Source organism: Sus scrofa, chromosome 6 (genome assembly GCF_054392235.1).
Source record: "Sus scrofa isolate SSC_HxYL_T2T_F1_AM1 chromosome 6, Sscrofa_HxYL_maternal_Yorkshire_Landrace_v2.0, whole genome shotgun sequence".
Classification (NCBI taxonomy): domain Eukaryota; kingdom Metazoa; phylum Chordata; class Mammalia; order Artiodactyla; family Suidae; genus Sus; species Sus scrofa.
In genome coordinates this window covers 171,730,625-171,743,288 of record NC_139388.1, presented here as the reverse complement: position 1 = coordinate 171,743,288, position 12,664 = coordinate 171,730,625, and the positions used below count along the sequence as shown (strand labels likewise).

Below are 12,664 nucleotides of genomic sequence, written 5' to 3'. Positions count from 1 at the left end.
TAATGTGAGGCCCCGGCTGCCGCTGCAGGGCTCAGACGGGCTGCCAAGACCACGCTTTTGGCTAAAAGAGGCGCTGCCAGGTGCAGAGCTCTGGGCGTGAGCCTTTGGAGCCGCGGGGGAAAGCCCAGCTCTGGTCCCAGAAAAGGTGCCTAGAGGAACACGACACAACCGCCGGGGTGAGTGTGGGGCTGGTGGATGGGGAGGCCAGGCCTGCACTGGAGGACCAGGTGGCCCCAGATCTTGGGTTGGGAGACCTAGGGCCTGAGCTGCCCTCCAGAGACCTGCTCCTGGGCGCCCCCTAGCGCAGGGGCCCTTGCGCCGGCCTCGCCAAGCTTTCCCTCCGTCAGTGAGAACAGTCACTAACCTGGCTCCTCAGGCCCGTGTTCCGTTAGCCAAGCACCCTTGGCCCTGGAGGACCATGCCAGGGTGGTCTGGCCCACGGGTATGCAGACATTCCGTGTGCTGGGGGGTGGGGGGTGGAGTGCCCACTAGGACCCAAGAGCAGGCCCGCTGGTGAGGGTTCATGAGGGCTCCAGAGAGGTGACTGGGGGTGCTAGATGGTGCACGCTCACAAAAGCTGCTGGGGCTCAGGAAGGCTGGCTGGGCTCAGGAAGGATGGTTCATGGGGCAAACTTCTAGGAGCAGGGCCAGGCTGTCAGGTCCAGGGGAAGCTGGAAGGGAAACAAATCCAGATCAGCTCTCGGTGTGGCTCAGCTCTCAGAGACCAGGCTGGTGTAGAAGCCTGGCTGACCCTCCTGGGAGCTGCTCAGGCCTGAGTCTGGCGGAGGGTAAAGGGAAAAGCCCACCCGGCTTTGAGTCCACGGGCTTGGCAGATGCTGCCCCCTGGTGGCCATAGGGAGCCACGGCCTCTGGGCCCCCAGGTTCCTAGAGGGCTCATCAACCCCCCACCATCTGCCGGCCCTTGAGGGACATCTGTGGTCACAAGAAAGGACATCTGTGTGGTCAGGCAGTTCTGCATCCAGACAGGGATCACAGAGGAACAAGGTGCGGCAGTGCCGGGTGGGCAGCACAGGCTGAGGCTTGGGCCTCACCGTCGTGGGATAACTTACATCAATCCGCAAGCATCCTGCAGTTCCCATCGTGGCGCAGTGGTTAACGAACCCGACTGGGAACCATGAGGTTGCAGGTTCGCTCCCTGGCCTCGCCCAATAGGTTAAGGATCCGGCATTGCCCTGAGCTGTGGCGAAGGTCGCAGACACGGCTTGGATCCTGCGTTGCTGTGGTTGCGGCATAGGCCGGCAGCAACAGCTCGCATTCGACCCCTAGCCTGGGAACCTTCGTATGCTGCGGATGTGGCCCTACAAAGCAAAAAAGAGAGACCAGCAAGCACCTTAATTCTTCTCCAGGCCACAGCTTCCTCTTCGGCATGGAGAGAAGGCTCTGTGCGATCAAGGGTGTCCAGCTGCTCCTTTCTCCAGCTGGTTCTGGCAGCTCCAGCCCGGCAGCACAGAGCAGAAAGGTCCCCTGCTCCCCCCACCGGTGTGTGGGTCTAGCGGATGACCCGAGCTCATCCCTGAGCTACTCTGAGCCTTGTCTGCTCATCGGTCTGGGAAATGGGCACTACCCCAGGTACCTCATGGAGCTGTGAGGTCTGAAAGAGAGGACAGGTGCTAGGTTCTCCTCTCGGGTTGAGTCCGGCTGCCCAAGGCCCTTGTTCCTCCTCTGGAGAAGCCGAAGTGGAGGGATGACCTGCTCAAAGGACAGCTCACCCGTCAGTGGTCCCCGCTGCCTCGAGAGGGGCAGGGGAACAGGTCCACGAGGGCTGACGGGAGTTCCTGGTGTCGACAGAGATGGAGCCCGGACGCCCTGGCCCTTCTGTGCTGCCCCTCGGGCCCCGGCCTAAGCGGCAGGTGAGTGGCTCTCCCGGGGACGGGGACGCCCACCTGGCACCGAGGAGAGGTGGCTTGGCCGGGGAGGGACAGCCAGCCAGGCTCCCCGGGCAGGGGGCAGAGGAGGACGGGGAAACGGGCGGGGAGGGAGCAAGAGGAGGGCGGCGGGCGGATTCCTCGAGCGCGCGGAGCCCTCCCGCGGCCCCGGCCCCTCCGCGAGCGCCGCCTGGAGCCCGCCGGGCTGCGCCCTCTCCCCTGAGGCTCCGCGACCACCTCTCTCCGCGCAGCCCGCCCTGTGGCCCGCCCTGGCCGCCCTGGCCCTCCTCAGCAGCGTCGCCGAGGGCGAGGCCCCCCTGGGCCCCGCGCCCCACAGCCCGGCGCCGCCCCGCGAAGGCCCCGCGCCCGCCCCGGCGCCCCCCGCCGGCCCCCTGCCGGGTAGGTGCGCGGGCGCGGGCGCGGGGCGGCGCGGGCAGGCCGGGACCCGCGCGTGACTGCGTCTCGTTCCAGGGGGCCGCGCGGCCCGTCCGTGCGGCGGAAGAGCCCGGCGGCCGCCGCCGCCGCCGCCCCCGCCGCCGCCCGCGCCCGCGCCCCCTCGCGGGGCCCGCGCGGCGCGCGCGGGGGCCCAGGGCGGCCGCGGGCGCCGCGGGAGCCGCGCGCGGGCGGCGGGGGCGCGGGGCTGCCGCCTGCGCTCGCAGCTGGTGCCGGTGCGCGCGCTCGGCCTGGGCCACCGCTCCGACGAGCTGGTGCGCTTCCGCTTCTGCAGCGGCTCCTGCCGCCGCGCGCGCTCCCCGCACGACCTCAGCCTGGCCCGCCTGCTGGGCGCCGGGGCCCTGCGGCCGCCCCCCGGCGCGCGGCCCGTCAGCCAGCCCTGCTGCCGCCCCACGCGCTACGAGGCCGTCTCGTTCATGGACGTGAACAGCACCTGGAGGACCGTGGAGCGCCTCTCGGCCACCGCCTGCGGCTGCCTGGGCTGACGGCGGGCTCCGCGGCCGCGCGGCGTCTGCTCGGCCGCCGGGGCCGGGGCCGCGGCCCAGCCGAGCGGCGGCCCCCCGGCCCTCGCCCTGCCCGTCTCAGCCCCGCAAGCCCCAGAGGCCTCGGCTGCGGAAGCCCGCGGACGCACCTGGCCCAGGCTCTGGCCCTGAGCCGGCCGAGGACGCGGGACTCCTCCGGAGAGGAGCCCAGCGGGGTCGGGTCTCAGCCTCTGGGGACGGACTTGGAGGAGACCCGAGGCAGGCGCCCTGCTGAAGTGGCTGTGCCGGAGCGGGCCTTGGACGCATCTGCGGGAGCGGGACCCCTATTTATTATTTCTAAGTTATTTATTTACCTCTCTGCTTTGTCAGATCCTTTATTGGGCTGGGGCTGGGGCTGGGGCTGGGGGCGGGGGCGGCGCCTGGGGAGAAGCACTGGAGATGGAGACCACTCCCAGCAATCGGAAGCCCGGCCTGGGACTGCTCGTCCCCACCCTGGAGTTCTGGGCCACGAGGGCTCAGGGACCACAGGCAGAGTGGGCGGCCAAGGCCAGCTCACAACCCCCTGCAGGTGCCCAGCAGTCGGAGCCTGGGGTTGCTGGTGGCGAACGCCCTCCCTTTGAGACCTCAGGCATCCTGGGGGCCTTGTTTAACGGCAGAGATGCAGAGAACCCCGCGTCGCCTCACCCCACTGGCCCTGATCGGTGTCCTCCCCTCCAGTAGATACTGCCTGTGCTCGCAGATGGCTCAGCACAGAGAGCTCGCGAAGCAACCAAGGTCAAGGGAACAGCTGAAAAGACTGAGGGTGGGGAAGAGGGTGCAGTGGGAAGCTGGGTTGGGGGGATGAAGCCCAGAGCTAAGAAAGCAGGAAAAGCCTGAGGGTGCCTCGAGGGCCCTGCATCTTGGGTAATGAACCAGGATACTCGTTTATTCATTCACCAGTATTTCTCAAGTACCTATTTTATGTCAGATGCTGGGGAGACACCAGGGGTACAGAGGTGAACCCACGATCTCTGCCCGGAGGCTTAAACCAGGAGGCACAACCATAAATAATTCCGGAATCATTTAAATTCAATTTGGTAAAGACTATGAAAAAGGGCAAGAAGCTAAGAGGTACACGCGCTCGTCTGGAAGGGAGGAGCGGTTAATGCTGACCCTGGGGTGGGTCTTCCACCCTGTCCGGAAGTCATCTCTAAAAAAGTCGGTGCGGAGTTCCCGCCATGGTGCAGCGGAAACGAATCTGACTAGGAACCATGAGGTTGCGGGTTCAATCCCTGGCCTCGCTCAGTGGGTGAAGGATCCGGCGTTGCCGTGAGCTGTGGTGTAGGTTGCAGATGAGGCTCGGACCCCTCGTTGCTGTGGCTGTGGTGTAGGCCGGCGGCTACAGCTCCAATTAGACCCCTAGCTTGGGAACCTCCATGTGCCGCAGGTGCGGGCCTAAAAAAAAAAAACAGACAAAAAATAAAACAAAAAATAAATAAATAAAAATTAAAAAGCCAGTGCACTCCCTCCCTCTAAGCTTCTGTGTATGTCCTGTGAAACCTTGTCTTCTGGGTACCAAGAATTCATCCTATATACTTTTTTTCTTTGAAAATAAGAGCAGGACCTGCGTTTGGAAAGCATATGCCGACATCCGGTGGGGTTCCCAGGAGGCAGCCAGATATGCTGGTCCCCCAGCTGGAGACTGACTTGGCAGATGCAAGCACAGAGGCAGTAGCTGCAGCTGGGGGTGCACAAGCCATCAGGAGATCGAGGCAGATTGAGGCTGGGATCCCTCAGGCACTTGACACCGTTAACCAAAATCCCTTCCAAACTGCCTCAGTGCCCGCCTGCTATGGCACAGGTGGCCCCTTCTCCCAGGCTAGAGGGAGGAGCTGGCAAAGAGCGCTCGAGGGCTGTGTGCATCCCGGGTCACGAAGGAGAATCAAGTCTGTGTGTCCATTCTGTTTCCACTGCCCCTGCTCTAGGTGTGGTCAAACTCTGGTGCTCTCATGCTGCCCTCAAACACCCCCTTGGCTCCCCTCTCTGCCTCTAAACTGATTTAGCATCTTCAATCACCAACCCCCACCGCTAACCACAGAGGTGGCACTGTATGGCCACTGTATAGCTGCAGGGCTGTACAGTTTGGAGATACTTCTTGAAGGCCTTGGCCCTGGCCCCTGGCTATGGGTAAAGGGGGAGATCCTGTCAATTCCAAGGTCACCGGGACCAGGGAACCCCTCCTAGGAAGACTGGACCACCTAGCCTGGTCCGCAGACCCTCCAGGCCCTGCCCCTCTGTGGACGTGTCCTTTCAGAGCCACTCACAGGAGGCTCAGATAGATGATGCTCAGATAGAGAGCCTGGTTAGAACCCAGCCAAAGGCACTGGCTCTCAACCCTCCTGAAATGGTGAGTCCTTGGGGGAGTAGGCTCCCCCCCGCCGCCCCGCAAATCACAGCTGTATTCTGGGCCCCAGAGAGATGGTGCCCAACATCTCACAAAATCTTGGATGAAACAGCAACTTCTCCAAGAGGAACCAGTCTCAGTTTGCAACTCACAGCACATCTAATGCTGCTTTTCTTAAAAAATGAAACACACGAAGCCATTTTCCCCAAAGGAAACGAGCTGCAGAGCTCCACTCTCCGCCGACAACAGCAGAGGTCTCCTGGCACCTGACCTCACCAGGCAGAGCACTTTTGGCTCCTAGGGGGCCACAGCTGGCTCTTGTGTCTCCATTTTTGAGTGCAGTCTGGCTTCACGTTTGCAAAACGACGTTACCTATTTGAACGATCGTCCCAGAACTAAGGTACAGTCTCCTCCAAGGGGTGCCAAGTCACTGCCTCTTGCAAGACAGAAAACTACAGGTAGCTTTGCAGTGACAGTTCTTCCAGCTTCTGGGGGAACCCCGAACACCCCTGTAGATTAGTTTCATCCAGGCATCAAGGGGTGGGGACCCGCGCCGCCCAGTGGCCTTCCTCCTCTCTTGTCCAGGAGCCGCCTCGTTTCCCGGGGTTGGGGATCCTTATGACCAAGTGCCTGAGGACCGGGTGCCTAACCGAGGGCTCGCCTTGAAGAGGGGAGGTGGGAGAGAAAGCTGCGGGATCAGCGGAAGGATCCAGGAGAGTTTGTGCCATGGGAGGTCATGTTTCTTATTCACAGGGGGGATTCTTAACCTGCTTTAGACCTGTAGAGTCCTTAGAGAAACCGAAGAACGCCAAGGATGCTCCCCACCCCACCTCGATGCCGAAAAAACCACCAATCAGGTGAACCATTGTAGGGAGTCCACAGGCTCTCCCATTCGGAGATCCTGTAGGCGTCCCTGGCCCTCGAGGTATCCTGCTCGGCTCTAGGTACTATTATTCATGACCTCCTGGGGCTAGATGAATTCCTCCATCAGTGGTCAGCTCCCCCCGCCCCAGCAGGCTCTCTGTCTCCATTCTTTACAAGGCTCCCTATTCTTCAGCCTTTCCTACTGAACAGCTCCTTTCTCTCTGCATTTAACCTTGCTTGACTATATCACGGCATAAAAGAATGACACTGTGATGACAAATATATAAATATATGATTGGTTTCCGCTCTCCTCTTTCACTACAAGAGCTCATGCTGCAGTCCCCAGGGGCCACATCATTGCTAGACCCAGAGGCCACCTCCCGCCCTGAGCCCTGTGGATGCTTCGAGGCCCTTGGCGTTGTCACCCCGTCTGGAACACTTGTCTTCCCTTGAGCCTCCATCCGGCAGCCTCCGGGATTTTCTCCCATCCCTCCGGCTGCTCATTCTCAGACGCCTTTTGGGTTCCTTTTCCTCTCCCTGCCCCTTACGCTTTCATCAAGGTTCCAATATAGGCCTTCTCTCCCCCTTTTACTCTCCCTGAGCATGTTATCAACTCCCATGGTTCCAGTTACGACCTCTAAGCGGATGATGCTCCCGTAGTAGCTCCAGCCCTAAGCTCAGGTCTGTGTCTCCAGTGCTTCTGTCTGCAGAGCCTCAGACACCTCAGACTTAACACGTGTGTCCTGGACATCTTCCGTTCGTTCCTTTGGACCCCCGACACCCCCCCCGCCCCGCCCCGCGAGCCCACATCAATGAGTTTCCCTGCTCCCCAGTCTCCACACCTCCTCCTGGGGTCCCTCCTGAGTGAATGGCATGACCCTCCTTCTAGTGGCCAAAAACGTGGGCAACAGCCTAGACTCCTGGAGCTTTGTCACGTCCCTTTACCGTGGGTCCTCAGATCCTCAGACCGTGCAAGTCCATGCCCCGCCCTCTCTTCCCAATGCCATTCGGTTGGAGCCGTCCGACTTCGTGGACTGGGTTCTTGCTCATCCTCCTAACTGGTCCCTGTCTCCAGTCTCAGCTCCCTCCAGTCATTCTCAGCCCTGTGCCCTTCGACCACGGAGCACTAACAGTCGTACCCTGGGCTAAGGATGGGGAGTCCGGGGTCAGCTAGAAACGGGTGCTGCCATCAAGGAGACCAGAGTTGGAGTGGAGTTGGGGGAAGGGCTGCCTGGTTTAGCAAACAAAGATATAGGACATCCAGTTAAACTGGAATTTCAGATAAGCAATACTTGTTTTTTAGTAAGTATGTTTCATGCAATAATTGGGACCTACTTATACAAAAAAAAATTGTGTATCTGTTAATCAAACTGAACTGGGTGTCCCTGTATTTTTTCTGGCAATCTTAGGTGGGTTAAACGAGGAAACAAAAAAATGCAGAGTCAACGATCCTAAGTCCTTGGGGAGTTCCCGTCGTGGCTCAGCGGAAACGAATCTGACTCGTATCCATGAGGACGCAGCTTCAACCTCTGGCCTCTCTCAGTGGGTTAAGGATCTGGTGTTGCGTGAGCTGTGGTGTAGGTCGCAGATGCGGCTCAGATCTGGCGTCACTGCGGCTCTGGTGTAGGCCGGTGGCTACAGCTCCAATTGGACCCCTAGCCTGGGAACCTCCATATGCGGAGGGGGCAGCCCTAAAAAGACAAAAAAAAAAAAAAAAAACAACAAAGACTATGCTAAGTCCCCCCTTTAACATCTGACCGGGGAGGATCCTACACTCACTAAAGGGAGGCATCACCTCTGCCTGGATGGAAGGGGAAGAAGAGCCAGGAAAGTCTTTGTGAAGGAGGTGGCACTTGAACTGAGCCTTGACAAATGAAATATTTGACGAGGCTGGGTGAGGGGCATTGGGCTTATGGTGGTTACCCTGTATTGCCTTCACTGCTGCTCAGCTCTAAATTCCCCTTAGGAGTTCCCATTGTGGCACAGTGGAAACGAATCCGACTAGGAACCATGGGGTTGCAGGTTCGATCCCTGGCCTTGCTCAGCGGGTTAAGGACCAGCAGTGCGGTGAGCTGTGGTGTAGGTTGTAGACACAGCTCGGATCCTGCGTCACTGTGGCTGTGGCATAGGCCGGCAGCTGTAGCTCCGATTGGACCCCTACCCTGGGAACCTCCACATGCCGCAGGTGCGGCCCTAAAAAGCAAAATAAATAAATAAGTAAATTCCCCCTTTGCCCTGAGCACGCCCTTTCCAGCAAGGTCTGGGGCTCAGCCTTGGGCAGGAGCGAGGGGCGAGGGCCTCTTCCTCGGGCTCTCTGTCTCCACCCTAGGGCTCCGATATCCCCATATTCTTTAGCGTTCTCTTCACTTCTTTTTTGTTCCTCTTTTTTTTGGCTGCCCCTTACTAGCCAGTCCCTCGTTACTTCAATGCCCCTTTATCCTTTCAAATTTTTATACTGAACTGTCCCTGTGTGGTTTCCGCTGATGGGCCCGGGCCCTAGCTGGACTCAGAGTCTTCTCAGCAGAGGCAGTAACATGAACAAAGGCAGGGAAGTGGAGAAGAGCCTGGAGAGCCAGCAAGTTCATGGAGAAGCGGGGGGAGGGTTCTCATCAAGACAAAAGTCTGGAAAAGACTAGCGGTTGCCAAGGGGGAGGGGGAGGGAGGGGGATGCACTGGGAGTTCGGAGTTAGAGGATGCCAGCTAGTACATTCAGAAAGGGTAAACAGCAAAGTCTTGCTGTTCAGCACAGGCAACTGCAGCCAATCACGCCTGGGAAATATGTGCACAACTGAGTCACTCTGCTGTGCAGCAGAAATTGGCGCAACATGGTAAATCAACAATACTTTTTTTTTCTTTTAAGGCCAAACCTTGGCATGTGGAAGTTCCCAGGCTAGGGGTCGAATCAGAGTTGTAGCTGAGGCCTATACCACGGCCACAGAAATGCCAGATTGGAGACACATCTGTGACCTATGCCACAGCTTGTGGCAACGCCAGATCCTTAACCCACTGAGTGAAGCCAGGGATTGAACCCACAACCTCACAGACACTATGCCAGGTTCTTAACCCACTGAAGCACAAAGGAAACTCTAACTATACTTAAGAAAAAAAAAAAAAAAAAAAAAAAGTCCAGAGAGGTCATAAAAGTCCTTGAAGGCTATACCAAGGAGTTTGGACTTGGTCTTCAGAGGAGCCACTGAGGGGTTTTAGGTGGGATTATCTAGAAATGTTACAGATGGAGCCCTGGCTGCTGTGTCTGGTTTTGACTAGAAGGAGGAAGGCAGGGGGCACCAGTTAGAGCTGGTGCAGTTAGGGTTGTTCAGGCAAGAAGTGCTGGCTGGCACCCTGACCTAGGGCAGAGGCAGTGTGGAAGGACAGAGGTAGAAGGCTCAACCCACAGGACCTGGTGATGAACTCAAGAGGACTGGAGGTTGTGAGAGCTTGCAAGGGAGGGTTTCCGGGAGTCTGGCATGGGTGACTGGTAAGGAACACGGGGGCGGTAGTACTTTCAGCCCATGATGGGGGTAAGGCATGGAGGAAGGAAGCTGTGAGTTCAGGTTTGTACACATTCAACGTGAGGGGCCTGTGCCACGGGCAGGGGGCAAGGAGGCTGACAGCAGCTGGATCTGAAGGTCGGGAACTCAGGCCAGTCTGGGCCAGAGAGATCCAGGAATCGCAACGCAAAGCCAAAGCCGAGGGAGTGGTGAGGTACAGAGGAGTAAGAGGAGAAGCAGAGGCTAAGAGCTGGAGAGCCAGCATTTAAGGAACAGGGGGAGGAAGAGGGACAAGCCCGGGAAGGAGCCCAAGAGGGAGTGACCACCGTGGCGGAAAAAAAGCAAACAGAATGAAGGGAAGGAGGGGTCAGTGGGGCCAAACAGCAGCAGAAAAAAATCAAATCACAGGAGGACGGGAACTGCCCACTGGGTTTTCTGGCAACGTGGTGGCCCAAGGGCTCAGGCTAAGCTTCTTGCTGAAAACAACTAAAAATAATAGACGAAACATATAGTTTAAAAAATTAATGCATCCACGAGCTGGCAAACACTTGTGAAATATTCGGAAATGAATAAATGATAAATATGTAAATAAATAAACGCAGGAAACAACAGAGGTAAGCAAATCTGAGTAGCTGGCACTCATCTCGAGGGCATTTTCCTTAGCTGTTGCAGCTGGGCATTGGTTTGTAAGAACTCCCTGGACTTACGGTGGGGAGTCTACTTGGAACGTTCTCCATAAAGCCAGGCCCCCAGAGGACTATTCTCACCCCTAGGGGTGAACTGGGACTATTCCTTCTCTCCCTTTACCCAACCTCTTCCCTGAAACCAGGGGGCTACAAACAAAGATGCCCGCTAAGTAGAAGCAGAGAAAACCTCCCCAGAGAATTCTTGACTATAGGCAGGTCCTCGTTTTGTTTTGTGCCAAATGCACACTATTTTGGAAGGCTGAAAAACGTCAGACTGAGAAGTTCATTTGTCATGGTCATGGATTGTGGTTTCAGGTGACCAACAGAGAAGCTCCCTCTCCTGAAAGGCTCTCTCTTCAATTTGGGGACCCCTCCCAGTGTTGCCACGGGTTCCGGCCCCTATATGTCCTACTCTTATCCTTCAGAGGAGAGACAAACCCATCTGTAAGTAGCTCAAAAAGATTCATTTCCCAATTGGCTCTAAGCTCTCCTGGATTCCCACCCACATCTCCTGGAAGCCCCTTTGGACTGGTACCCAGAAATGCCCCCAACTCTGCCCCAGGCTCACTCCATCCGTCTGTCCCAGGCGGTTTTATAAAGTCTGTTCTGGAGCCATTGTTAGTGAGACTTGGCTTCTTTCTCTGCCATGGGGACCCCCAGGCACCAGAAAGAAGCCATGGATTGGAAGCAAGAAGAAAATTCACACTGACCAAGATGCAGCCTCTAGACTGCACTCTAGTCATATACCCTCTCAGTTTGTCCTTCCCTGGAGGAATTACTGTCCTCATTTTTTTTTTTTTTTTTTAAGTGAGTTCCAAAAAAGTCAAGGTCTTATGGCTAGAAAGTGGCAGAGACAGGTTTTGAACACAGACCTAAGTCCAGAATCTGTGCTCTTGATCCTTCCCCCTTCCACACCTTCCACAATGAAATCTCAGGCTCGGGACCAAGGCATTTCACAGCCCTGTGCACAGACCTGGAATCAGCTCCCTTAGGCTGGCTTCCTGCTTCATCCTTCCAAACACCCCAGCCTCTACCCCTTCCTCCTTCAATGTATCCTATGTAGGACAGAGAGAGGCTAAAATGCAAATCCAGTCATCACTGCCCACTTGAAACCCCATCGTGGTTTCATACTGCACTGAGGATAAGGTCTAAATTCCTTCAAGAGACTACTGTTCCCAACTTGTCTTTCCAACCTCATCTCTGTTACTCATCCCCCTCCTTCCTCCCGGCCCCCATTCCCTCTTAAAGTGAACACAAACTATCTGTACGTCAAGCATTTTCTTGTTAAAGGTTTGTCGAATGACTAGATCCCCACCGGACTCTGCTTAACAGCTCATCAAGCCTCCCTCCTCCCCAGTCTTGCTGTTCTTCAAACTCAGAGCCAGTTTCTGGACTTTCTCAGGGAGGCCTTCACCCACCTTCTCAGGCCTCAGTCCTATGGCCCGCTTCCTCCACTGAGCACAAGCGCAGGGAGAGGTCTTTTCCCGTTCGATTACTTCCCTGGCAAGCGTTAAGAAAAGGTCAAGCGGAGGGTAAGGGGCAGGGACTGCTGGGTCTGCCTGCAGCCAGTCAGATGTGGGGCTGGTCTCGGCTACCCGAGTTGTGTGCCCAGGGACGAGGTAAGCGCGACCCTCTCCAACTTTGGCTTCCTCCCCGGAAAACAATGAATGAAAATTACCCACCACGGAGGTGCTGAGAGAGGTGGACCTTAGATATGCAAAGCACTGATGCTAGCACTTCAATGGGAACTATTCTTACTTTAATCACTCAGAAACAGAAGTTGCTCCCAAGAACCCTAGGAAATTCTCCGAGCACTGTCCATGGTACGCGGTTTCCCAGTTGCTCGATGGGTGGCCCCGAGAGCCACCCTTTTTTACTACGGAGGCGTGCCAAGTTTCGTTTCTTCTCAGGGTGGTGCGGAAGCCGTCTTCCCAGACGGCCCCTCTCCGGGCCCCAGGTGGTGCCCGCGGCGGAGCACCAGAGTGACCGGGGTCCCCTGTATTCCTCTCCCCAACACACACCTTATCCTCCAGCCTGGGTTCCCAGCGCCATCCATCAACCCGTTGAGTCACAGCCGTCTAGGGAGCTCTCCCGCAGCGCCGCCCGCCGGTCCGACCGGGAGCGCTGGAAGCCGCGGTGAAACTGGGGTTGGCTGGGCTCCGCCAGCCCCAAGCCCACGTGCTCCCGGCCGCGGCCACCAGGCGCCGCCCTCTCGCTGGGCGCAAAACGGACTACATTTCCCAGGGTGCAAAGCTACGGGGCCTTTGGCTCGGCGGGGGCCTAGAGCGGCGCGCCGCTCCGTCGCCTGCTCGGGGGCGCGCGTGTTGGCGCGAGGACGGGAGCGGAGACCCGGAATGAGTTGCCGCGCAGTTCCGCCGGGCCGTGCCGGGCTGCGCCGGGCCGGGTCGGGTCAGGGCAG

The 12,664-nt window shown here is 57.8% G+C and overlaps 1 protein-coding gene and 1 long non-coding RNA gene across 3 annotated transcripts; one reads left to right on the top strand and one right to left on the bottom strand.

Moving 5' to 3' along the window:
• Positions 1–364: 364 nt before the first annotated feature.
• On the bottom strand, positions 365–12,415 carry LOC146403030 (uncharacterized). 2 transcript variants are annotated; one of them, XR_014808525.1, is made up of 4 exons: positions 2,971–3,046; positions 1,731–1,904; positions 1,352–1,612; positions 365–671 (listed from the first exon to the last, which is right to left on the bottom strand). It is a non-coding gene; the product is annotated as an uncharacterized LOC146403030 (long non-coding RNA). The 2 variants fall into 2 exon arrangements; XR_014808526.1 differs by lacking the exons at positions 1,731–1,904; positions 2,971–3,046 and adding an exon at positions 12,267–12,415.
• Positions 1,738–2,973, top strand: ARTN (artemin). The gene is made up of 3 exons (XM_021096838.2): positions 1,738–1,871; positions 2,138–2,285; positions 2,358–2,973. The coding sequence occupies exons 1-3, from the start codon at positions 1,812–1,814 to the stop codon at positions 2,822–2,824; spliced, it is 675 nt and encodes a 224-aa protein (XP_020952497.1). The 5' UTR covers positions 1,738–1,811; the 3' UTR covers positions 2,825–2,973.
• Positions 12,416–12,664: the final 249 nt, after the last annotated feature.